Source organism: Poecile atricapillus, chromosome 11 (assembly GCF_030490865.1).
Source record: "Poecile atricapillus isolate bPoeAtr1 chromosome 11, bPoeAtr1.hap1, whole genome shotgun sequence".
In the NCBI taxonomy this organism is placed as follows: Eukaryota; Metazoa; Chordata; class Aves; order Passeriformes; family Paridae; genus Poecile; species Poecile atricapillus.
Window position 1 is genome coordinate 2,562,941 of NC_081259.1, and position 23,953 is coordinate 2,586,893.

The window sequence follows — 23,953 nt, forward strand, 5'->3', positions numbered from 1 at the left end:
CACGAGGCGAGACCTGTGACGGGAGATTCCTGAAGCAGCTCCGGTGAGGGGAGACCTGTGAGGGGACACCGGTGACAGGGCTTTGGTGTGGGGGAGCCCCGTGATGTGGCACTGGTGAGAGCAGCTATGTGAAGGGAGCCTCGTGAGGGGGCTCTGAAGAGAGGGCTCCTGTGAGGGGACAAACACGAAGGGGCTCTGGTGAGCGAGACACATGAGGGGAGATCTGAGGCTCGACCCGTGAGTGGGTTTTGAGACGTGCTCTGTGACGGGAGCGCCGTGAGGGGGCTCCGGTGAAGGCACACCCCTGAGGGTCCCTTGCACACTCCCCGCGGGTCCCGGGTACGAAGTGGCCCCTCACGGGGCCGTCCCTCAGCCCGGCCGGCGCTGCCGGCGCCCCGGCGAATGCGCAAGATGGCGCAAGGCGCTGCCCGCCCCCCGCCCGCCGGCGGCCCCGCTCCCTCAGCGCCGCCCCCCGCCCGCCCGGCGCGGCGGCGTGTTCGCGCCGAGGGCAGCACCGCTGAGAGCCGCTTTTCCCCTTTTTTTCCCTTTCCTTTTCTTTCCCCCTCTCCCGCCCGCCCCGCAGCTGGGGGTGGTTCTCGCCTGGCCGCCCTCCCTTCTCCCCTCCCTCCCTCTCTGCCGGCGGGCTGCTCCCTCCCCGTGGGGCGCAGGGAGGCGAGCCCGCCCGCCCGGGATGCCATGGCTCCGCCGGGCTCCGCGCTGCCCGCCTGCCTGCTGGGGCTGCTGCTGCTTGTCTGCCGCGGAGGTAAGAGCCAGGCTGGGCTGGGGGAGCGGGCGGGGGCGCGGACACGGACCTGCCGCCGCCGCGCCCGGCACCGGCGCCGCTCCCCGTGGCCGCTCCGTCCGTCCGTCCTTCCAGCACTTCGCGTCCCCTCATCACCCCCGAGGTGGCCAGAGTATTGGTCATCCCCTTGTCCCTCTCCATCCCCGTCGCCGGTCCCAGTCCCCGTTCCCCTTGCTCGTCCGCGGTCACTCCAGCCTCGCGCTTAGCCTTTCCCCGTGGCTCCGGGCCGCCGCGGGGGCTGAACGGGGCCGAGCAGCTCCGCGTGTGTCCGCCGGTGCGGTGTGGGGGTCCTCGGGTCAGCGTCCCCCCCTACATGTCAGCGTCCCCCCCTACATGTCAGCATCCCCCCCCACATGTCAGCATCCCTCCGCGAGAACGGGGCGCGTTTCTCCCGGAGGGCGAGCAAGGGTCGTGGCTTGGGGCTGCGGAGTCCCGCACCAGCCCATCCAGCGCCTTCCTTCATCCGCAGAGATCCCGAAGTGCTCCCCAGGAGCTGTGCTTCCAGTTGGAAACCCCTTGTGCGGGGTGCTCTAGGGAGGGAGCTCTAGGGGCTCTCTAAGGTGGTGTTTGAGCCCGAGCCCCCACCGCTGGCTCTCGGAGGGGTGTGGTGGCTGCCGGGGCAGTGGCGTGGCTGGCCATCCACCCGTGCCCGGGTTGTAAGAGCCGCCGGGATCGTCACCGCAGAGGGAGCGGGAGGCAGCGCCCGACGGACGCGGCGCGTTCGTCAGCAAAGGCGATAGAGATGTTGGGAGACAAGTTGCAGGGATGAGGGCGAGTAACTTCAGACCTACAAGTATATTGTGCTCTCCTGTAACTCCAGCTCTGTCCACATTGGTAACGCAGTCCACCGGATTAGGGCCGGACTACAAAACATCAAAGAGAGCTTTCCCTGGACCTACTGTGCACATGTCCTGCTGATAAATGGCAGTGTTTTTCTTCTGCTGGTGATGCTACTTAAGCATGGATCTAATCTAAGATGCTGTTCTGCAGCAAAGTACCCGTGTGCATCCTGTTCTAGTCTCTCTTAAAAACCTTCTAGATAAGGAAAAGTAGGAACTGAACAACCTGAGCCTAGTGGAAGGTATCCTTGCCCATGTCGGGGGCGGCGGGCTTGGGACGAAATGGTCTTTAAAGTCTCTTGCAACCCAAACCATTATGTGCTTATTCTATGAATTACTTTTTTAACAGCCCTGTGAGCATCCCGGCATGGTCAGGGGGAGATAAGTGTTAGATTTATCAAAGATTAGCTGCTAGGGTGTTTAGGAAGCAAGGCTGTGGGTTAGTCGTATCATAAATCTCACCACGTGGTTTGTAGCAACCGCGCGAGGAGGAGAAGCCAGCGTAACTATCGGAAAATAGAAGTGATCTGTGAAGTGGATGTAATGAAGCAGGTCTTGTTATTGTGTTAAGATTCCTGAGTAGTACAATGAGGATGGTATAAAAAGAGTGGGTTGGTTTTTTTTTGTTTGGTTTGTTTTGTTTTTTGATGGAGGAAAGGAAAAGAAGTGAATACTTGACAGCAGAACTTTAGCAACTTGAGTTTGTGTCTAGGTTATCGCCTGCTGCTGTCCAAATTGCCCTGTGTGTTTGTTTATGCTGCGCTTAGGCGGGTCAATGGCTCCTGACTTTGGGGTGTGTTTTGCTGGCCCCGCTGAGGAGTGTTTGGCTACACTTTCAAAGTTTTTTGATTCTGACGGTTCTTTCCCCGCTTCGGTGGATTTCTGCGCTCAAGACGTGGTTAACAGCGAGGTAGCGTGTTTGTGCGCTCTGCTGAGTTTAATAAACCCTCCCGCGTCGGTGTCAATCAGCGCCGGAGCAGCCCCGCCGTGGGGACGGATGCTGTGCCGGAACAGAGCCGCGCTGTGCGGGACACGATGCTCCACTCCCAGCCCTGTGGTTTTCAAACTCCCCAAAATGCTGGGCTGTGAACCTGGCACTGGGAGCTGCTGGTCAGCGTGCGGGAGTGGGCTCAGCAGTGAGGCAGTATTTTCTTTTTTTTTTTTTTTTAATTTCCTGGAGCTCTTTGTTCTGGGTGGTGGACAGCTTTTGTCTGTTATTGCTGAGCCCGGCATTCAAAGGCAGGCATAGGATACGAGAGGCTCCCCGGGTCTGCTCAGTAACAGCCTTGGAATTAAACATCGTCATTTATGTTTAAGTAGGCTTAACTTCTAAATTATTGAAGCTATAAGCTTTCACTAATTTCTGCTCTGTATGGCTTTGTTGTCTTTTTTCAGACGCAAAAAAAGGATTGCTTTCTACTAAATTAGTGTAATACCCTGTCTTTTTTCTTAATATACATAGAGAGTATCAGGTATCATTTCCCCAGTAACGCTCAGAGACTCAGTATGAAATTCAAGCCCACGTTTGGGCTTCGTCTCTCTCGGGGGCTCAACAGGAGAATCTCAGGACGCGGTTTTCCCGCATGGAGGCAGCAGGCAGCCCATGAAATGGGGCAGGCGTCTCACAGCCGCATCAGTGTGCACCACCACCTTTGGGACCTGTGTGCAGCCACCCGTGCCTGTGGCACTCAGGTGCCTGCTGAGGCCATTGTGGTGCCAAAAGTAAACTTTGCAAGTGTATAAAGCAAGATGAGAGAGGGGGCAACAGACAGGTTGCTCCCCTTCTGATCTGCCCTGCCAACCCTTGCAAAGGGAGTTAGAAATACTCAGCTGGTGTAATTGCACCTCTTCTTGTGACCTGTCAGTCACTGGCACAGACCAAGTTCCTATGATCACTTAGTAGCTGGCAGAGGGTTCTGGGGGAGAGGATCTGGGCTGAGAGTCCCAGATCCAGGATTACAGCCTGGTTCCCCACTCCTCTCCATCCTGTCCAATCCCAGTTTTGGCCCATGTGTTGTCAGCCTGGCATGGGCCAGCATGGAGCAGCTCAGCAGCAGCACTGCCTGGCAGAGAGCTGCAAAACTGCTCTCATTTTATTTGTGCAAACCAGAAAGTCTCTCCCCCTCTTTCTGTCTGCCTGAACTTTTTTATTTCTGATTTCTTTATATCTCAAGGGTCTTATGTCACAGTTTGTGAAATGCCAAGCAGTGACCCCATGCAATGCCAGCCCCTTGCTTCACAGACCCTTAGACTCTGCTCCAAAGCCATGGGATGAGCAGACCATGCACTTTATTTTGCGGCCTGCAGCAGATCTGAGACAGATGATACTTTTTTCTCTGTCCTTTTCCCCCCCCCCCAGTATTTTGTACTTTGCACTCCTAGGCTTCTGGCCCATGATATTGTCCTTTTATTTAACTAACAAAACAATGCAAGAATCTCCCTCTGCAGATGAAGAATTCCCACTTCAATCAATCAATCAAGTAACATTAGTCAGAAACAGGAATAGTCCATTCAAAATTACTTTGAAATCACAAACTTATTTGAACTTTAGTGGCGCTTTTAGTTTTACAGAGTTTAGAAACTAATAAATTATGTAGCAGGGCTCATGAAAATCTACCCGAGTCTGCTTATCCAAAAGAATATCCAGCATTTTGGTTTTGCAAGAAAATAAAAATAATTGTTTACACATGTTCAGGAGTCATTGGCAAGCATATAAAACTGATGGTTAAGGAGGCAAACATGTCAATAATTGCAGTTTAAGAGACGAGAGAGGCAAATAGGCGAGTGCATGAGGAAAGCACAGAGCACCCTGATCTGGCCTTGCTATTATATCAGATGTCACTGTTGTATCGCACCCTCCACTCGAGAGCAGCCCAGTCACTTAACAACCCAGACCTGCTCCGTGCTGGTAATTTAAAACCAGAGTTTCAGAGCAGAATCAAGGATTTGCTGCCTGGTTTTTTTGTTGTTCTTGCACATGAGATTGTGTTGATGAAGCTGATGGCAAGTCAGGGGATGCGGGTCGTGGTGAATGGTTCTGCTGAGCTGTGAAGGTGCTTTTGCAAAAGGGTCGTTGCTGCTGAAACCTGAGAGTATGTGAAAAGAGAGAGAAGAGCTCGCGTTTCAAGGCGCTGGTTTTGGAGCGAGCAGGGATCCGTGCAGTGCTCGGCTCCTTCAGAAGAACAAGGAGATGTTTTCCTCCATCCTGAATTTCAGCGTGGGGACGTGATAAGGCAAAGGGGGTGGCAGGGAGGAGAGAGCGCTGAGTTTGCTTTGAATCCCCTGGATAAAATTAAGAGTTTCAAAGATTGTCACATGCACACTAACTTCTCCTCCGACAGAAAGATCTCTCCTTCCCTTTCCTTTCATGCCGTCCCTGCCTGCCAGAACTCAAGCTGAAATTCAAGGGCTTGATGGCAAGGCTGTGCTGGCTGGTGGGGTTTGGCACTGTGATGCCAAGGTGCCCGTGGCTCTTTTGGCAGCCATGTGCCATCATGCCAGCCACCATCTCTGATCCACGGGCACTATCACTCACTGAGTGACCAGTCCATTTCCTGCTGGGTCTGTGCAAGGGCCCGGCTGTGGGGACAGCCACGTCCCTGATGCTTTCCTGCAGGGTCCCTGACTGAACTGGCTGTTCTCCTCTGTTAGAGCACCTTGGGAGCTGAAGCCTGGGGAACCCCGGCTCTGGCACAGCATTTCCCATCCTGGCTGTGCCTTTGCTCTCCGCTTGTGCGTGGTTGTTTCCTGCTCTGTGCTTGTGTCGCTGATGCCCTCTGCAGTGAGGCTGTGATCTGGTCAGGGCTGTGAAATACGTGGGGAATGCAAATAACAGTGCATCCAAGGCTCGGCTTGCTGCCATGCTCTCGGGATGCCTCGCTGTGGATGGAACTACTGTGGGTAATTAGCTCAGGAAAGGTCTTTGCCCTTTCCAGCTATACCAACAGGTTTTATTCTCCCTTCTTTAGAGATGGGGAGTGCACAAGGATTCAGAGCTTGTCCTAGAAAGGCTCTTTGTGCTGTGAATGCTTCCAGCTTCCACAACACTTCCACAGTGTTCAAGAAGCAACCTCCTGGGATTTGCTCAGTCTCAAACATCTGAAAATTATTTGGGGCAACTTCTTTGGCTCTTCAGGCTCTTTGCTTTCCTCAGCTAAAATCTGTGTCCCCAGTGAGGGCAGCGATGCTGGGTGTTTTAGGTCTCTCTGTCAGGTGGCTGAGAGGTTGTGTTATCCCTGTCAGAGACCTGCAATTGCTTAATGAGTGGATGTGGTTTATGCTCCCTGATGGAAAAATCGCTTTATATAACCTCCTGTCCAAAAGGAAAGGGAATAAAAAATTCTGAGCTAGTAAACTTTACTGCCGGCAAGATGTGGGGCCTGTTACAGCCTATTCTCCTCTTCTTTAAATGTAAATTTTCTGGATGCCCTAAAGAGCCAATTTGCACTTTACTGCAGTGCAATGCTTTTCTCCTTAGGGTCTGGGTCAGGCTCAAGGAGATTTAAGAGGGCACCAGCTGGATTTTTAGGCTGCCAATTTCATCAGCCTGAAGCTTGTTATAATCTGTTGGAGAACATCTTTCAGGTCCATATATCTCTTCCTTCCATATCCTCCCATTTGCAGAAGGATTTGAATGAAAAACAACCCACCACTGGAAAAGCAGGAGATATTTTTTATGTGCATGGCCCAACCTGCATCCAGGTTTTTTGTCCTGATACTCACCTATAAAATCCCACTCTAAAATCCTCTGATCTTGTCCATCGTCTTTTGGCTTTATTGGAGCAGGACTGGAGTGGTTATCCTTGGTGGTGATTATGCTGCTGATTCAGGCTGTGTTATGCTGGGAATGAACACAGTAAATCAGAAGGGGGCAAATTTGTGCTGATGTGAGGCAATTTGCAGGTGGATGTTGTGCTGTTGGTGTGATGAGGAAGGAGCTGGTGCTACCTCAGTCTCCCCAGCAGTGCTCCCAATGATGCTGCACCAGGAAAAGCGGGGTGGAACCAACTGCTCCCACAATATTTCGCCTTGCCACAAGCTCAGAGCAGGCCGTTGGCAGCTTATTTCATCCCTCTGTGATTAATGTTCCCTGTCTAGAACAGGAGTAATAATACAGGCTTCATCTGTCGGGACTGTGTGCTCCCAGGGCAGAGATGGCCCTGCTGGCTGCAGGTCTGGACGGGGTCCAGGAGGATGAGCCAGGATATGACTGAGGTCCTTGGCGATGGATGTCACCGCTAATTAGAGCGGTGAGATTAGTCACTGAAGCACAGGAGGGAAAGCCAAAATCGTGTTTCCCAAATGGAAAAGGACAATACAGGGGTGTAAGCAAGTTCTTTTGAGGCCTTGAATGTGAATCACAGTGTCAAGTAAAAAATAATTAAACTTATTTTTCTTTTAAATGTACTTCAAAGTGTCTTTTAAGCTTCCCATTAATTCGAAGTTCTTTCTCTCAGTGCTAAATAAATCTCTTGGTTCAAAAGCACAAGTGCTAATTGGTTTCTCTGAGTATGCCTGTCTGCTTGATCAATAGGGGAAGTAGTTTTTGTTAAATATTTGCACATATAGTCACATATTATATTGCTCAGGGAGATGGTAAATGTTTCACAAAAGGAGACTTGTAGAATGAGGATTCCAGTAATTTTCTTGTGGCCTTTATGTCAGAGCTAATCACGCTTCCTCCCTCCATCCCTTTGCAGAAAACAAGGCAGTTTTCCCTCGCACGCTGCCGGCGTCGAGACAAGCGGGCTGTTCAGCTGCCTGCCTGACACCCTGGCTCCAACTGCAAACTCGAGCTGCCACGAGCAGAGTTGCACAGTTCCTGCCTCGAGCAGGGAGTGGCTGTGAGCCATGCTGCCTCACAGTCCGTTTTGGGAGGTACCTGGGATGTTGTGTGAGATTAGCAGGGTTTGGATACACAGCCAGCTGTTGGAGAGGGATGGCGCTTTCAGACTCCCTGAGTGAATGTGCACAGCCTCAGCAATTTCCTTGCTATCTCAATTAATTGCACTTTTACTATTTCCACATGCCTTTTGAGTGTCGTTTACTTCCAACTTGGCAGCATCATTTCCGTGCCTCACTGCTAACTGCAATCAGTTCTTTATGCTGATGGAATGGGTCCCTCTCTCCCACTGTTGCCTCCTTATCCTGTCTGTGCTCTCCCTCTGGCTCCTCTGAGCTGACCTCTAGAGCAAACACCAGGAACCTTCTTGTCCCACCATGGAGATTCCTCTGGGAGTGTCTGTCCCTTTGTCTCTCATCCTGAGCATCCCGGGAAAAGAGGGATCTGGGTTCAGAGTCTGCCTTTGAGACAGGTGAGAGAAAGAGGTTGGCTTTTCCCAGATCCCCAGGTGGGGTGAACTAACTTCTCCCCATGCCTGTGGTTAGTTGGTCACCCTGAAACCCCAGGAAGGAGGCAGCAGGATTTCTTCAAGGTCTAGTAAGCATCCCATGAGAAAAAACTGAGTTGAGTTGGAATTTGGATGCTTCTGGACACTGCAAGGTGTCCACAGGTTACAAACCAGTTGCACATTGTCAAGCCTCAAGGCACAGTCCTGCTTTTGAGTGCAGCCCAAGGAGACCCCAGGACCAGTGTCCGTCCCCACTCCAGCAAGTGTCTGACGACCCCAGTCCTAATTACCAGCGTCATCACTTGTGCAGTTTGAGCAGCCTGGAGTGAGCATGCAGACCGAATGTTTATGGAGGCAAACATGATTATCTCCAATCACAGGCCTTAATGATGGTTGTTATAATGACAGCAATTGTAGGAAGGGCATGTAATTATGTTGATTCTTCCTTTTATTGTACATATAATAATAAGCTGTTTTATCTAAGAGTACAGGGGTGCTGGGGGAAGATGGGGCATTTATTTAATTACGGATTTTTTTCTGATTGCGCATTAGGCTAAATCCTGAAATCTTCAATCTTTCTGGAGTCAGAAGTCCCTCTTGGTCCGATGCAAGGGTCCGTATCCTACCTAACTCACCAGAGCACCCACACAGGGAATGGGGCCCCAGCATGGTGTTGAGACTCTGGCCACTTTGCAGAAAAATGCAGAGCATTCATCTAATTCCTTAATTTTCACCAAAAAAAAGTAATTGATGGTTTTGTGCTGGCTGCAGTCTGAGTTGCTGAGAGGACCCCAGGGCTATCTCATAAAAAAGGAGTCACAGTGAGCGATAGATCATTGAGATGGCTGCAGCTAGCCTGACATTTTAAGACTTAATGGGTTAATAAAGTGTGTGTTTTAGGTGCCTGTCACTAAGTGGGGTTTGTCCATTCCTTGCACACACTCATACCTTGTTGGCAGTACCTTTGGCCTGGCCCTGCAGTACCACTGCTTTGTCTGCTCTGTCCATCTGCCTCGGCTCAGGTTGCACTCAATGTTTATCCCCCGTAATCCAATTTAAGTTGCTGTAGAAATCAGTGGGGATTTACAGAAAGAAAGAAAAAAATCTCACTGGGTTTGCAGAGCAGAAAAGACAGACTTTTTTTTCTTCCCTTTCTTTAGTGTAATTGCCTCTTCTCATCTCTGTTATTCTTACCATGCATTAACAGTCTGCCCTCCACCCTGCTTTTGAGCCTGATGTGGGGGGATCCTGTCCTTGGTGGGGTCTGTATGAGGGACAGGCATTATAAAGCTTATGCTGTGACTGGTGTTTGCCAAGAGATATTGCTTGTGTGCATCCCAGTTCTGTAAGCATCTGTGGAGCTGAGCCTGTGAAAGAGGAAAGAAGCTGTATCACAGGTTGGGAAACCATCCCTTGAAGGGCCAATGCACGAGTTAGAAAGGCTTTCTTTGTATTTGGATGAAACTGTAGTTTTCTTATTCTGATGGAATTTCTTCATTATTTCTCTTCTTTAAAAAAACCCACTTCACCTGCATCCCTGCATTTACAGCCTTCAAATATCTATGTAATTCCTATTTCTTGGTCTCTTTTTGTCTTTCATGTCTGCATATATTTTGGCCAATCTTTAAGCAATAGTTCTATTTCTGTCATCTTCTGTAGTGTCTGATCATGACTGTAGGGCAAATTATACCCTCAAAAGGTGTGCTGTGACCAAGTGAAGCATAACATGCCAAAGACACAGCGTTCTGTTAGCAAAAAAAGTAAATTAGGACATATCTGTGTGATGGGAAGTGAGGGTTTGCCTATTGTTGGTACAAATTCTGCAATAACTTATCTCTCGCGGACATCGTTTAGCGTAATTGCTTTGCAAGAAACCTTTTGTGTGGCTGAGCTGGAACATTGTGCATTTGTATTTTGGTGCTTAACTTGCTCTTCATTAAGGGCTGAATAGCACCATGCTTTGCCTGTTACAGCATGAGAGAGACCAAAGTGACAGAAGGGCACGGTGTTGCGTGCGAGAGGCAAACAGCCTCCTGCTCTGCCAAGCGGGAGAAGTGTCGGGAAGATGCCGGTGGCAATATGGTCTGAATCGGGAGCTGCTGATCTCCCCTTCACCCCCGCCGGCTGTGCTGCAAACGGGCCTGGGGCATGGCACAGCCCCTCTGCCTGGTTATGTGGGGAGAGGAATGGCTTTCCAGCACTGGTGTGCACTTCTGCTCCTGGGCTGAGAATGGCTGATGCCCTATGCTTGTGCATAGTTTTAATTGTCTAATGCTGCACAACTGCGATGGGAGGGAGGTGAAGAGGCAATCTTCAGGGGAGCATGGAGTGGAGCTAGGGTTTGGCAAGGTGCTGAAGGGGTCTGCCTGCGTGTCCCCTTCATTGGAGCCTCCAAAGGCAGCCTTGAAGGACTTTGCCTGTGGTTGTGCTTTAAGAAATTGCACCCTGAAGTTCAAAGAGTGAAGTCTTGGGAGGAAAAGCATCTCCCTGGGTTTTGGGATCTCTGAAACACTTTGCTACTTTGTAGCACATCCAAAATATTTCCATCCTCCCCTGTTTCCTGTTGTAGCAGTTGACTCTTGCTGCTGCTCCTGGACATGGTGCTGACTCTGCCCTACTCTCTTCGATTTAGATTTTGGTCGTTCCTCCGAGCTGGCGTTCGTTGTGGAGCCCAGTGATGACATCGCTGTGCAGGAGCAACCCTTGATCCTCTACTGCCAGGTGGAGGGCATCCAGCCCATCACCATCACGTGGCGGAAGAATGGCGTGATGATCGTGGACAGTGAGAATGCCTTTATGCTGGCCAATGGGTCTCTCTACGTCTCCCGCTTCCAGAGGGTCCGGGGAGATGGGTCCTCGGATGAAGGCGAGTACGACTGCATGGCACAGAACCACTACGGGCTGGTGGTGAGCCGGAAGGCAAAGATTCAGGCAGCGAGTAAGTACAGGCACTGTCCCACCCCCTCCTCACAGGGCAATCCCACAAACGGCACTGGCTTTGTTGGGAAGCAGGAGGGCAGCGTGGTGGGTGCTGGGTTTTCATGGAGGGGGGATTAAAGAGAGGGAAGAGAGAAAAACCTTGGAGCTGGTGTTGAAATCTGGCTGGCATCTAATCTGTGTAGCTGCCCAATTGTGAAAGGAGAGCTCATCAGCTTTCTTGGGTAGAAAACTAAAAACCGCTTTCTAACAGCAAATTCTCTGTGTTGGAGTTGTAAGTTACATTAAAATCATGTGGTGAAGTAGTCTGTGGTTTGTGTATCTCCTGCAGTGAGTTTGGACACCCCTTTGCTGTGCAGCACAGCTGGGCTCTGCTTGGCAGGCAGCACTTCCCAAACCATAGGCAGAGACCTCCTGAAGGTCATGGTATCTTTCATTTTGTTATTTAATGCTGGCAGTGTAGAGGCAGCAAGGTCTTATTTACTACCCGACGTGGCAGTGCCTTTGGGGGCAAGGCTAACAACACCAGACAGATTGTCTAATGGGGGAGCCTGGAGGAGGAGAGAGATGAAAATGCCAGTGAGGGAATGAAATTTAAAGGTGGGGGAGGAAGAATTCCAGGGCAGGCTGTGACTCCAGCTCTGCACACTCCCTGACATTAGCCTGCTGCTTTGCCCTGGCCAGAGCGGTTGGTTCTGTTGGATCTCCTGGTTCTCCCTTGTCACCTCTGGTTGCAGGTTGGTCTTTGTCCCAGGACTGATGGCAGAGCTGGGGGGTGCATGGTGGCTTCTGTCCCTGTTGTGTTGGTGGCCTGCTTTTCCCACAGACTGTCTGGGGGCTCTGGCAGTGCAGCTACTGATCCTTTTTGCATTCAGCCAGAAGTTGTTGCTGGATGTAATTTCTATGTGAGTGTGAGGACGGGTATGTGGAATGGCAGTGAGACCTGACATAGCACTGGTTTGTTAAGTTTTGCTGAAGTGTTCTCCAACTTCTTTGGGAGACAGTTACTGACTGCTCTTCTTTCTGTGCAAGCCACTAACAAATGGTTCTGTTGCAATTGCAAATATTTTTTTGGTGGTTTTTTGATACAAAGCAGGAAAAGTCTAAGGCAAGGTCTGGGGCTGAGGTCTTGTCTGCATTTCCCAAACTGGGGGGCCTTTTGGAACGCTGCCGCCTGCTCCCCGCAGTGCCAGGGCCGGCTGGCAGCCCACCAAGGGAACACTCCAGCCCTCGTGTATAACAATTCCCGAGTGCATGAAGTGGCCATCTGCAAACCTAGCTTTTCAGGAGTGTAAGAAGTGACATTGTCCAGGAGCCAAGGGCTTTGGGGCCGTGCCAGATTAGCAGCTGGATCTCAAACTTGTCAGTCTTGTGGTGCTAAACCTTGGAGCACTTTTGGTGAATGGCTCTGGCATTTATGAGCTGGAAGCCGACTCATGCACGAGCACAATGCCAAACTTCTTGGACCTGTAAACTGGAGACATGAGAGCCAGAGGAATTACCTTTGAGATTGTGGATTGTCAATAAACACTGTTATCTTGGCTTCTGCATCAATATGTATGTGATGTGCTGTATGTCCCCTGAATAGCATTTCCTTTTGTAGCCATAGTTTCACATGAATCAAAATGAAAAAGGGATTGTGTTGAAAATGCTCTGGGCTCTATTCTGGCTTCAGGCTTGGTTTGTTGCCAGCCCTGAGAAGAGGTCTGGGTGAAACCAGCATAAACACGGGGCCCCCCCAGCCTTGATGCCACAGGTGTCTGCAGATAATGGGAATAGAACATGATGTTGTGGGCAAATGTAACCTGCTGCTCAGGGCAAGCTCCCCTGCTGTGCCTGAGCCGCAGGAACACACTCTTGCACTTAGGACTCTGCTTAATCGAAGATGAAATCTCCTGAGAATGAATCACAGTTGTACCCTGAGCCCCCAAGTCTCAGGGTGGTTACACACAAGAGATAGTAATTTTCTTTGCTCCAAGTCCCAATCAGCAAGTCAAAGGAGAAGGGTAATTATCCCCATTTTAGGGACCTTTGCATCGAAGGAATGGGTGCTGGCTGCCTGGAAGGGAAAAAACCCAAGTGCTAAGCAGACCTTTGCGGAGCTGAGTAAATACTGCCGGTGGGTAAAACCTCATCCCAGTGCTGATCTCTTCTTCCCTCTGAGCCTGACATCTGAACACAAAAGCAAAGGAGAAATAAAAACCTTTCACAAACAAAAATCTTGAAAGTTGATCAAGGCCGTGCTACTGAGGAATAAAAGAGATCTGACAGAGCGGAGCCCCTCGAGAGCTCTGTTGCACTTTTCGCTGTCTTCAAAGGCAGGCTGTTAGTCTCGTATCACTGTTACAGACCCTGGCTTTGTATTATTGCTTGGAATATAATCTTCTTGGCTCAGAGGAATGTACATATTTGCATTCAGGAAATGTGGGCTGGATATCATATTTTTTATGTTTCAAATTTACTTCAACACTTGGCATTGAGTAAAATTTAACTGGAAGAATATGCTGCTCTCAGCCACTGCGCGTGCGGCCCTGATGGGCTCAAGGTGCTGGCAGTTTCCTCACCAAACGGGTGCATCTTAAACCCTTCCTCCTAAAAATTAACTCATTAAATTTATTTCATTAAACCTGGGGTATTTCTGTATTTTGCCATTATTAATCCAAGATACTCAGCGGAAGGAGGCAGACCTTGGCTGGTTTGTGGACTGGCTGGTCAGGCAGTAAAAACATTGGTAATATTTTTGGAGTGAAACTTTCTTTTGAACAAGCACAAGTGTGCAAGAAGCCTATGTGTGACTGAGCTGAGTGGGGAGGCCCTCAGCATTTCTATCCTCTGCCTAACACCCCGGCTGGAATTCTTTCAGTTGCTGTTTCTGTCTGTTCAAACCCTGGTGTGTTAGTTTAAAAGGTTGTGGAATGCAACATGTTTTTATAATCTCAACAGGTTATTGAATACAGATCTTTTCTGTCTCCCAGTGACAGTTTCATAGTTTTGCATGACTCTGAGCTGTCTTAATTAAAATCAGTTTCATAGTCAGCGTGTTCTCTGGAGGCACTGCTTGGCCGTGTTTTCACAGGTCTCTGAGGAGCTGGAGTTCCCCTGTGCAGCCAGAAGCTGAACATGCTTTGGCTCTCTGTGGCTGAAGGTACCTTCTGAGCAATTGTAACATCCACTCCTCAGGAGGGTGGGCTCTCCAGAATGCAGCCACCTTTCTTCTCATCACCACCCTTTGCTTAACTTGGCCTCGCTTGCTCTGATCGTGTCATCTCGTGGCATTTCCAGCCTTTTTTGCCAATGCTGTAATTTGATGGACCTGGCTCCACATCATCATAAATCACAGCCCAGCCAGTGGAGTAAGACCCATTGATTATATCACTCAATAACAAGCAGTTACCACTAATTGGAAATCACCATCAAACTGGGTATCGAATTGGGCTCTGCACGTATCCAGCCTGAGAGTAGCAATTTTCCCTGTTTGATCTGATGCTTTAGAAGAAAAAAAATAAAAAAATAAAAAAAAAGAAAGAGGGGAATTAAGGCAATGGTGCAATTTAGAGCCAAAGTGATTTCTTGAAGTTTGGTGAATTGGTCCTGCCCAGTATTTGAAGTACTGCAGGACCTGATAATAACTCTGGACAGATCTGAGCTTGTAAAGACATTTTCTTCACTATGTCTTGCTGCAGGGTGGACTGGTTTGTAGTTAAGCATAGCAGCACACATCCCTGTGCCCTTCTCTTCTTCCTGACCCCCTTTCCTTCTGCATCCTATCCCAAATTCTGCTCCTCCATCCCACTGTGTGTGGCTGTCCATGGCACTTACCCTGCCAGCAGGAAGGCAGGATTGATAGCCTGGGAAAGGCAGATGTTGTGACTCCTCTCTGCATTGATCCCTGCAGACAGCAGCAGCAACTCCCCTTGCCCAGGCTGGGGACAAGCATGCTGTCCCCACAAACACACTGGCCACTGTGACCTTGAGGCCAAAGGTCTTCAGGTCATCAGCAAGACAGAGAAGTGGGGAGAGCTGGTGCAAACTTGCAGGTTGGTTTCCCTAACAAGTTGTGTGGCTAGGGGAGGGGATAGGGAATCACAGGGATTTTAAAGCAGCAAAGATCTTCCCATCATTTCAGCTCCTCTGCACAGAATATATTCAGGGTTTAACCTGCAGCCCCCTTTCCAGGCTCTGGGGTGGTGGGAAGAGCTGCTGAGCCCAAATAATGGCAGCATTTATAAGAGTGTAGAGACAAGAAGGAAGTCTAAAAGGATTAGGGAGAGACAAAGGGGGCTGATTATTTTATGGGTCACAATACAAGGCATTAGAGTGAGATCACAAAGGGATGTAATTACAAAAGAAGGCCATACTGGGGGGATCAAACCAGGATTAGAGTGGGAAATGTTTTTACACAGTTTTGTTCCACTCATTATGAAGTTAGCATTTTAAATTAAGGTTTAAATAAGGTGGCACCAAAGTTGTCACCAAGGTATTTCCTGGGCAATGCCACTGTTTGGATGCAGATTGAGAGTCTCAGCTCAAAACGTCAAGGCAGACCTTCAACACGTGGGTTTGCTGTTGGTTTCTCTTGTGCTTGTACAATATTGGTGTTGTCAGCAGAATCCTACCTATGGCCTGTGCTTAGGACAAGTTAACTTGTTTTTGCAGTTGGAGGTGGGATACTTTTGTGACTCCTTGTTTAACTGGTGCAGAATGTGCTGAAGGTAAAGGTCTGCCCTGGTGTCAGTTACAGCTCTGGAGACATCTTCCTTTTACTCCCAGGAACTTTTTTGCTAATGGTCATTTGAATTTTATTACAGTTTAACTCTTGGTGTTACGTGCCAAGTTTCCTTCATCCATAAATGAGATTTTTTGCCCCATGATGTGGCTCTGCTCATATTTACTGCCCTTTCTTCTCCAAAGCTTAGCAGAAAAGCTCAGCCCTGATGTCAGTGATGTTACTATATTGTCTGTGCTTTGAGTGCTTATGGCAAGCCCAGAGCAAATTCTGGGCTCGCAGCAGTTGGTCTCAGAGGGGAAAAACACCCATGAGGAATTACTAAAGGAAAAAAAGGAAAGCAAAAGAAATTAAGTAAAGCAGAAACACCGTGAGAGGTTTCCAGGAGATGGATATGATGGGTGAGTGGGTTATTTCCTTCCATCAGCTCTTTTGGCTGCCCCTAGGACATGCTGGTTCACGTGACACTGCCTCTCACATCTGTACTGTTGCAGTAGTTGGCCCTGTGTGTGCTGCAAAACTAATGTACAAATATAGGAGTCACCGGGGAAAATTGGAGAGATTTGACTGGGAATTTCAGTAGATTTGCAGGATTAAAAGAGTTTGTCACTTACCACCCACTGCATTTCAGCGTCTGCATGTAACAGCCAGGATTCATCCTGAGACTTGAGCATATTATAAGACCATATTTCTTTTGGCTGCTCATTTCTTAGCAGTGTGATAGTTATTTAAATATCATCTTGCACTTCTTTCCAAGGCTTCTAACGTGGATGCGCCAACCTTAGCTCCGGCAGCGTTATCTCTCATATAGGGGGTTTGCACTGCAGGCAGTAATGTCACTTAGTCATTTATAGAAAGCTCAGGGGAAATATATCAGAAGAATTTCATTAATGGCAGCACTGTTGAGTTATTTGTCTCAATTAACTCTTGGAGCACAGCTGAGGAAGTTCTGACATCTCTGCAGCCTGCACCTGCAGTATGAGGCAGTCCTCTGCTGCTTTTTTAGCACGGGGCGAAGCTCTGTGATACCTGCATGGGCAGTCGCTGTGGGGACAGCACAGTGCCCAGCCCTGTGTGCTTGTACCCTGCTCATCCCTCTGCTTGCTGCTCTGCTCCAGCCTCTCCTCAAAGTATTGGCCAACTCTCCTGTATTATTTTAGGCAGAAAGGTAGGTCTCTGCCTATATGGCTTTCACGCTTATTTTTCCTTACCATGTTCCCAGCTGGCTTTGGTGTGGCCAGTGACAGCCATGCACCTGATGTGCCTCAGTTTCCCTTCTCTGAAGCCAAGATGTGTTTACGGTCAGTGCCATGATTTGCACATTCCTGTGAACACCCTGGGGGGGGCAAGCTGCTGTTTTGTGTTTATCAGGGACCCAGGTTAGCTGGCCACGGTGTTTCATCTGTGCTTCTCTCCAAGGAGTGCACAGTGCTGCGGCCAGGCTGGGGCCCAGGTGAAAGAGGAGCTGCTTTTCTGCTGCTGTTCATTGGCAAGACTGTGAGTAGGAATCAATTCTGGGGGGCATTTGACCAGAGCAATCAATGCTCTTGATCTAGTGAGTAGCCATTGAGATTGGGATTTGAGGACCTTGCTTTGAATGTTTGGGACCTTTGGGTACAGTAGTGATATGAGTGAGGTCAGACCTCACAAATCCCTTCTTATGGGTGAGTCCCTGCACAAGTGCCAAAGCTGCTTTCCCAGAGCTGGGCAGGATGGGACCTGGGAGAGACATCAGCCAGAGCTTCCTGACATCAAGTGATGCTGGATCTGAGCCCTATGCACCTTCTCTTCTGCTCTGGTTTTGGCTCTACCCACCATGGCAGCCCTGTTGCTGGGAGGGGAGTCTGCTCCCACTCCTCCTAGGCACAGCATATGGTTTTCAGAGAGGTTCTTGCTTTAAACCCAATTTTACAGTTGGGTTGACTGAGGCAAAAGGAGGTCAAACGATTCGCCTGAGGTCACCCAATAAGTGGCTCAGATTAAATCTCAGCCCACGACGCTGCCCGTTCCCAGCGCTGGCTGTGCTGGCCAGACCAGATGGCCTCCTGAATGCAGCGTCAAGATCCTCGGCTTTTTCCCCACCTCATTGTTCTCCATTGTGGGCTTCTGAATGCACGACCTTGAAAGTGAGAGTCATTTGGATTTGCTGAGTCCAAGTTATTCTGTTTAATGACATGGATTTGAAGGAGAGGGTTTAAACACACTGTTGGCTACTGAGGTTGGAATTTTGAAGAGATTTACCTGTTTACTATGGTTTTCTGATGTTAAAACTCTCTCAGACCAGCTAAAATTGGTCCCTTACCCTTTCAGCTGCCCTGCTGCTGGTTCACTGACTGCAGGGCTGCTCTATCATTGTACCTGTGCTGATTTGTCCATAGGTGTCTTGGGTCCTGATCCCTGGGATAATTCCCCAGCACCACACCTCTCTGGTCTGTTTGTGCAGTTTATGTCTTCCCCCTTAGTTTGGTTCTGAGATCACAGAAGGGGGTCAGTGCAAGGTGCTGTTGGATGGTGTCATGTTTACCTCTGTGAATCTGCAGACTCTCATGTTAACTCTTGAAAAGCAGATGCTGACATCTTCCTCCTGATCTGGTGTGCGCTTAAAACAGAGTTTAAAGAGCATTTTAAAGTTGAGCTCCATTCCTGCTTTCCAAGCTAAGGAGCAGCCTGGAAAAGTACATCTCCATAACCTCTGTTGGAAAGCAGGTGTACAAATGCTTGGGACTGGGACATACAGAACAGAGACCGTCTGCCCATGAAGCAGCAGTGCTTGGGTGTCTGGGGCAGACTGCAGTTCTTGGGGCAGGGGGGGTTCTCCTGCACCCACACATCCCTCTGCATCTCGCCTTCCGAGGAAGGGCCCACACTCCTGCGCCACTCACATGCCTCAGTAAGCTGGCACCTCTTGAGCATGCCTTGATTAATGGTGTTTTTTTGTCAGTCCTAAGAGGCCCCATTATGTCCCTTTGATGCTGCATTTTGCACTTACCACTGTCACTGAGCTCAATGACTAATTTTCACAGGTCAAGGGAGAGGGACAATGGATCAGGCCACATTTGGAAGAAACAAGTGAAATTTTGCTGCAACTGAGAGCACTAATTAAGAGTGAGGATCAATTTGGGTGTACAAAAGAGATAGTTTTAGGCTGCTGGTGTGTAAATGAGTGGCAGTAACAGAAAAGTTCAGTGTGTGCATACTTCAGCTGTAGCATTGTACTCCACTGCATTTGATCGATTCTTCTGTGCTTATTCATCAAGGAAAGACCAAGAGTTTTCCTGCCTGCTGTGCCCAGGAGGGGCAGGGACAGCAAACCTGCCAGATCAAGTCATCCCTGTGAGATGTTTTTGGCGAGGAGCAGGAGCTTGTGTTTCTTCAGTTGCCTTGCTCATCTTGGAACCAGGTTGCCTGGTGGCTTTTGAGTGCAGTGTATGTTTGCTGAGTGTGTATTTTCTCTGTTTGCTGAGATTCAGAGGAACGCTGATTTGGAGGTGTCAGAAAGAGAAGGGACACAGTGAACTTTCATCAAGGAGAGTGTCATGGATTCAGGAAGGAGGGCAAGTAAAACCAAGACTACACAAGCTGGATTCATGGCTTCACTAAGCATTGAAAAAATGTGATTCAAGCCTTCACATACAACAAAAAATCAGGGCTAATGTGTATTTCAGATGGGCTGGTTGCAAATGTCTAGGTACCCAGTCTGTGCCAGTTAAAATTAGTTTGCAGATGGCTTTGGTAAAATTGTGCCTATTTTTGGTTGCATGGGCCTTGGGTAGAAAGGTAGGAACATCAGACTGCATCTGCAACATCTGCAGACACCTGTGGCATCAAGGCTAGAGCATTCTTTTGCCAAGAGGTTCTCCAGGGCCTTTGGGGTTCCCATGAGGCAAAGCCTAAATGAATTTGAATCCAAACAGATTTATGGTACCAAGCTAATCTACAAAATGATTGGATGGAAGCAGCAGTCCATCTTATTTTCCCTTGTTATTTGGTGGTGTTTGCCTCCAAATGTATTTTTCCCTGTAGTTCAGAATCTTCCCCAGAGGGCATTGGGACGTTCTGCCTCAGTCAAGAGGTTTGCTCTTGTCCTGGGCTCTTGTGATGACATTGCCCTGATTGGCCAAGCAGTGCAGTCACATCCCTTTGGGCCCCAGCAAGGCAGCTCTGTTTGAGGTGAGGGCACTTGCCAAGGCACTTCATTTCATCAGAGCAGCATCCGTGTCCAGCTCACCATAGTTTCCCACGGCAACATGTAAAGGGGCGGGAGGGAAAGTCCTGACTGCATCTTTCATTAGTGATCCTAATGCTCAGGAGAAGAGACAGGGCCCCAAGGGGGTCAGCTTGAACTGTCTCTCAAAGAAAAGGGAGGGGAAAGAGAAGAAAAAGTCTTTACATGCTGGACTGGCCATTGGAAAGATGACAGCAGAAATAATCCTTTTCTTAAAGCTTTTTTTCATGACCAAAGAGAAAATGTCCCTTGGGACATCCGTGGGTGCTGTAGACCTTCACAAGAGCTCAAGCTCTTCAAGCACCCACCACCTCTAAATGACAGGGACTGGTCCAAATCCTAAATACAGAGTCTGGGTGCTCCACTTAAAGGACCCGGACTTGACTGGCTAAAGCAGTGTGCTGGTGGGTGCCTTGGGAAGCCTGGCTCTTGCTACTGATCTCAGGTACCTGTTTATCTCTAGGAATTAGGGATGATAGCATTGGTCCTCCCCAGATCTCCCCATCCCCACTGGGTTTGGGGGCCCATGGCCTGCACACTGTCCTTGCCAAGCTGCTGTGGGGGCCCTCACCCCACTTGAAGCTGTCAGAGCTTGTTACCAGCTCAGGCAGCTCCTTCCCACCGCAGTGGGGCTGGGGAGGCCGGGTGCCTCCGGGCGGCTGCTCGGTGCTGATTGCTCTGTTCCTAATAGGGGCTGAGGAGCTGGGGCACTGCGTGGACCTCACGCCACTGCCAGCTGTCTATTTTCATGAGCCTCCTGGCTCTGACTTTTCTGAGACCTTTGAGCTTGTGCCCAGCCATCCAGGAACCAGCCAGAGGGGTCAGAAGTTCTTTCGTGGGAAAACAGAAGTCCCTGCACCAAATATATTCATATGTAAAAGCCTCTTAGAGAAGGAGTTTTAAAAGCCAGCGTGGTGTAGGTGCACAGGAGGTGTTTGTGTTGCTGTGCTGGGGAACATGTACGAGCCTTTCTGCTTTAGACAGTGGTTTGCATGTGTTTGAAGCACCTCGATGATTCACACTGCTGCATCCCGTGGGGAAAATGGATTTGTTCTCCTACAGCTCCTTGCCCAAGGGGAGCCTGCTTAATTTTTCTTTTACTAACTAGGTTCTCCCAAGAATGAGAGATTACCTGATCTTCCAAAAGCATTTCCAACGTGCGGAGAAGTCTGGATGACTCACAACTTTTAATTAGCTCTCCTGACAGAGGCAAGGATCCCTCCCTTTCTCCCTCCTTCCCTAACAGAGAGGTGGTGATTAGAATTACAATGAAGATAATCCAAACTGTATGTGTAAGGTTTTCAGTAAGCGGAGAACAAAGCAGGACATCCATCTGGTGAGTGTGAGCCCATAATACCTTTCTGCTCATTTCTCCAGTGCAACAGGAGCTGCTTGGGACGGAAGCAAGCTCATTATTTTGGAAAGGCTTGCTGACACGCAGAGCGGGGCTGGCTTGTAATCTCCAAGGCACTGAAACCACTGCTCAGGAAGGAGCATTGCTTTTAATTTTAAGTCTACCTTTGTATTTCTTCTTGTTAAAATCTGCAGCAATGAGGGATACCAGCCTCTTCTGAGCCTGTCCTTAATTAGTGTGTGAAAGAAAGATGCCCTTAGTTTTAGCAAGGCTAATCAAAGCTGTAAAGGAGTTTTAAAAGGCAGCCAAGCTAAGCCTGTCCTGTGCTAACATTCCAGGAACAGTGAAGAAATGCATTAGCTGGGGACAACCTCCTTTTGGAGTGATGCTATTTCCCCTCCTTTAAAATCTTCTCTATCTGACAGAGCTCGTGCCTCAAAACTTCCCTTTATGTCCTGTCCTTGCAGTGGGACGCTCGCCTGTGCCATGGGATCAGCATTCCCATGCTGTGCCCTGCAGCAGACAGGGAAGAAGCAGAGTTTGCAACAGAGAACAGCAGTGTTGGGCCCACAGCCACAGTGCTACTGTGCTTTACGGTCAGCTGGGTTTTGCCAGGCTGCTCCAGCACGGAGGGAGGACGGGCACACTGTGAGAAAGGAACAACAAAAAGCCGTTGTGGCGGAGCAGCCGGCGCTCCGAGCTGCCGCTCGCCGCCATGCCGGCAGCGCAAGGCATGCCTCCACTCCTGCCATGGCAACAAGTTCATCCTTAGGCCAGGACAACGCTTGGCTGTGGTGTGAGCCGATCCCGCCTGTGGCATCCACAGCAGGACCCAGAGAGACAGGAGGGATGGAGCGAGGTTTCAGGCCTGCAAGGTGCTCTGCCAGCTTCAAGATTCAGGCTGGTGGTTTCCCTACCCCAAAAGCTCAGGAGAGCTGCAGGGAGATCCTTCTGAGGTCATGAGCTGGGCAGCACCCGTGTGTGGAGTTGTGATGGCTTTTGCCCTCTGACACAAAGAGCTCAGGAAGGAAGGTGGAGAGCCCAGATCCAAGGAAACATTGGCCAAACACGAGGAATCCCTTCCTCTTATTAGTGTTTCAAGCATTAAAAAAATCCCATTCTGCGTACCAGAGCTAGGCACAGCCTTTGCTTGGAAGGAAATGTCTTTTCAAGCCAGGATGCCAAACTTGCCGCGGGCAGCCCCGCGCGAGCCAGGCGTGCCGGTGGAGTGCAGCTGGTGCGGCTCAAAGGGAAAATATGATCAGCTGTTGAATGGCAGAGATTTGAGACGTCACGCCAAGGCTTTGCGTTTTGATTTTGTGAGGCATGCTGTGAAATTCATAGGTGGAATATTTCTAGTGAGCTGCTTTGCTTCTTGTAGGAGAAGTGAGGTGGAAGAGTGGAAAATAAATGATGTTCCGTATTGACAGCTTTCAGTGTTAAAATCCTGAGCTGTCTCTTCACTCCCAAAATCATAACACTTGCTCTGGGTTCTTGGTATTAAAAAATAAGAAATTATTATTTCCTTTAGGTCGCCTATTGACTTTTAGCTGATGCACTTAAAAAATGTTCCCAGCATTTGTGATTCGTGAGAAAAGAAGAAGCTTGAAAACATCTCGCTTTTAGCATAACGAGAGCTAAGGTTGACAGAACTGTGAAATCCTGGAAGTTGGGGCTTCATGGCATTGCCAGACATCAGAAGGTCCTTGATGACATGATGAGAGCTGGGAAAGCTGAATAAACTGATGAGCTTCTTCCATTCTGGTCCCTTGTCATGTAAATAGGCTCCAATCTGCATGTCAGATCCCTTGGGGAAAGGAGTGTAATAACATTAAAAATAAGGCAGCAAAACCCCCAAGGTGTGTGTGTGTGTGTGTTAGCAATCTTTAAACAGACAAAAAATATGCTTGGAGGAGTTTGGATGGGGTGAGAGGGCTCCTCGTTACCGCTCTGCTTCGAATGCAAAAAGGTGACTGCCTGTGGCTTTAAAGAAAGTACTTTAATGCTACATAAATATAATTGCTTCGATGAAATGTCTTTAGCCTCCTGAGGGAAGTTGTAGTCTGTAAGCCTTTAGATATGAATGGACGACTCTGTAATTGCTATTGTTTCAGAGACACATTAGGAAGGCCTAATGCTGATCATTCCTGGCATGTTGTGGAAGCGGAGTAATGGCAATCCCAGGCAGCAGGCAGGGAGAGGGGATTAGTATGCATTTTGCAGGATGAAAAACTGACAAACGCTTCAGGACTGGAAGTTTTTCTTCTAATTAGATTGTGGGCTTGTAAATTGTATTTGATTTTTTTTTTCTTCCCCCTTTTCCTGCTGATATGCAGAGTGAAGGTATCTAATTCCTGGCAATTTAGGCTTTGGATAATGAGCTTGAATGCAACATCTCAAAGGAGTGCAGAATTGATGGGTTAGTACATCAGCTCTGGTTAATGCAAGCTCCTGATTCTGACAGGGTCCAAAACAGCTGGTTCAGATAAAAGAGCAACATAGGGGTATTAAAAATAAGTATTTTTTATTTTTTAATAATTATTAGTTAAACATGGGATATTCTGGTACATGGGTTGTGCTTCCATCTCTTGACCAGGAGCAGCTATGTTTAAAAACCAGAACCTGGGCTTAAGAGGTGATTACTAAGAGATAATTTGTGTTGTGTCCTGGATTTGGATACTGTAAACATCCTGTTTTCCAGCTTTTCTTCCCAGCATAGG

The 23,953-nt window shown here is 49.0% G+C and overlaps 1 protein-coding gene across 1 annotated transcript in view; it reads left to right on the forward strand.

Annotated features, from left to right (window-relative positions):
* The first annotated feature begins 561 nt into the window (after window positions 1–561).
* IGDCC3 (immunoglobulin superfamily DCC subclass member 3) overlaps window positions 562–23,953 on the forward strand; it is a 95,791-nt gene continuing 72,399 nt past the window's right edge. Inside the window, exons 1-2 of the mRNA XM_058846850.1 lie at window positions 562–763; window positions 10,624–10,929. Coding sequence (XP_058702833.1) covers window positions 697–763; window positions 10,624–10,929 — 373 coding nt within the window. The 5' untranslated portion in view covers window positions 562–696. The remainder of the gene's footprint in view (window positions 764–10,623; window positions 10,930–23,953) is intronic.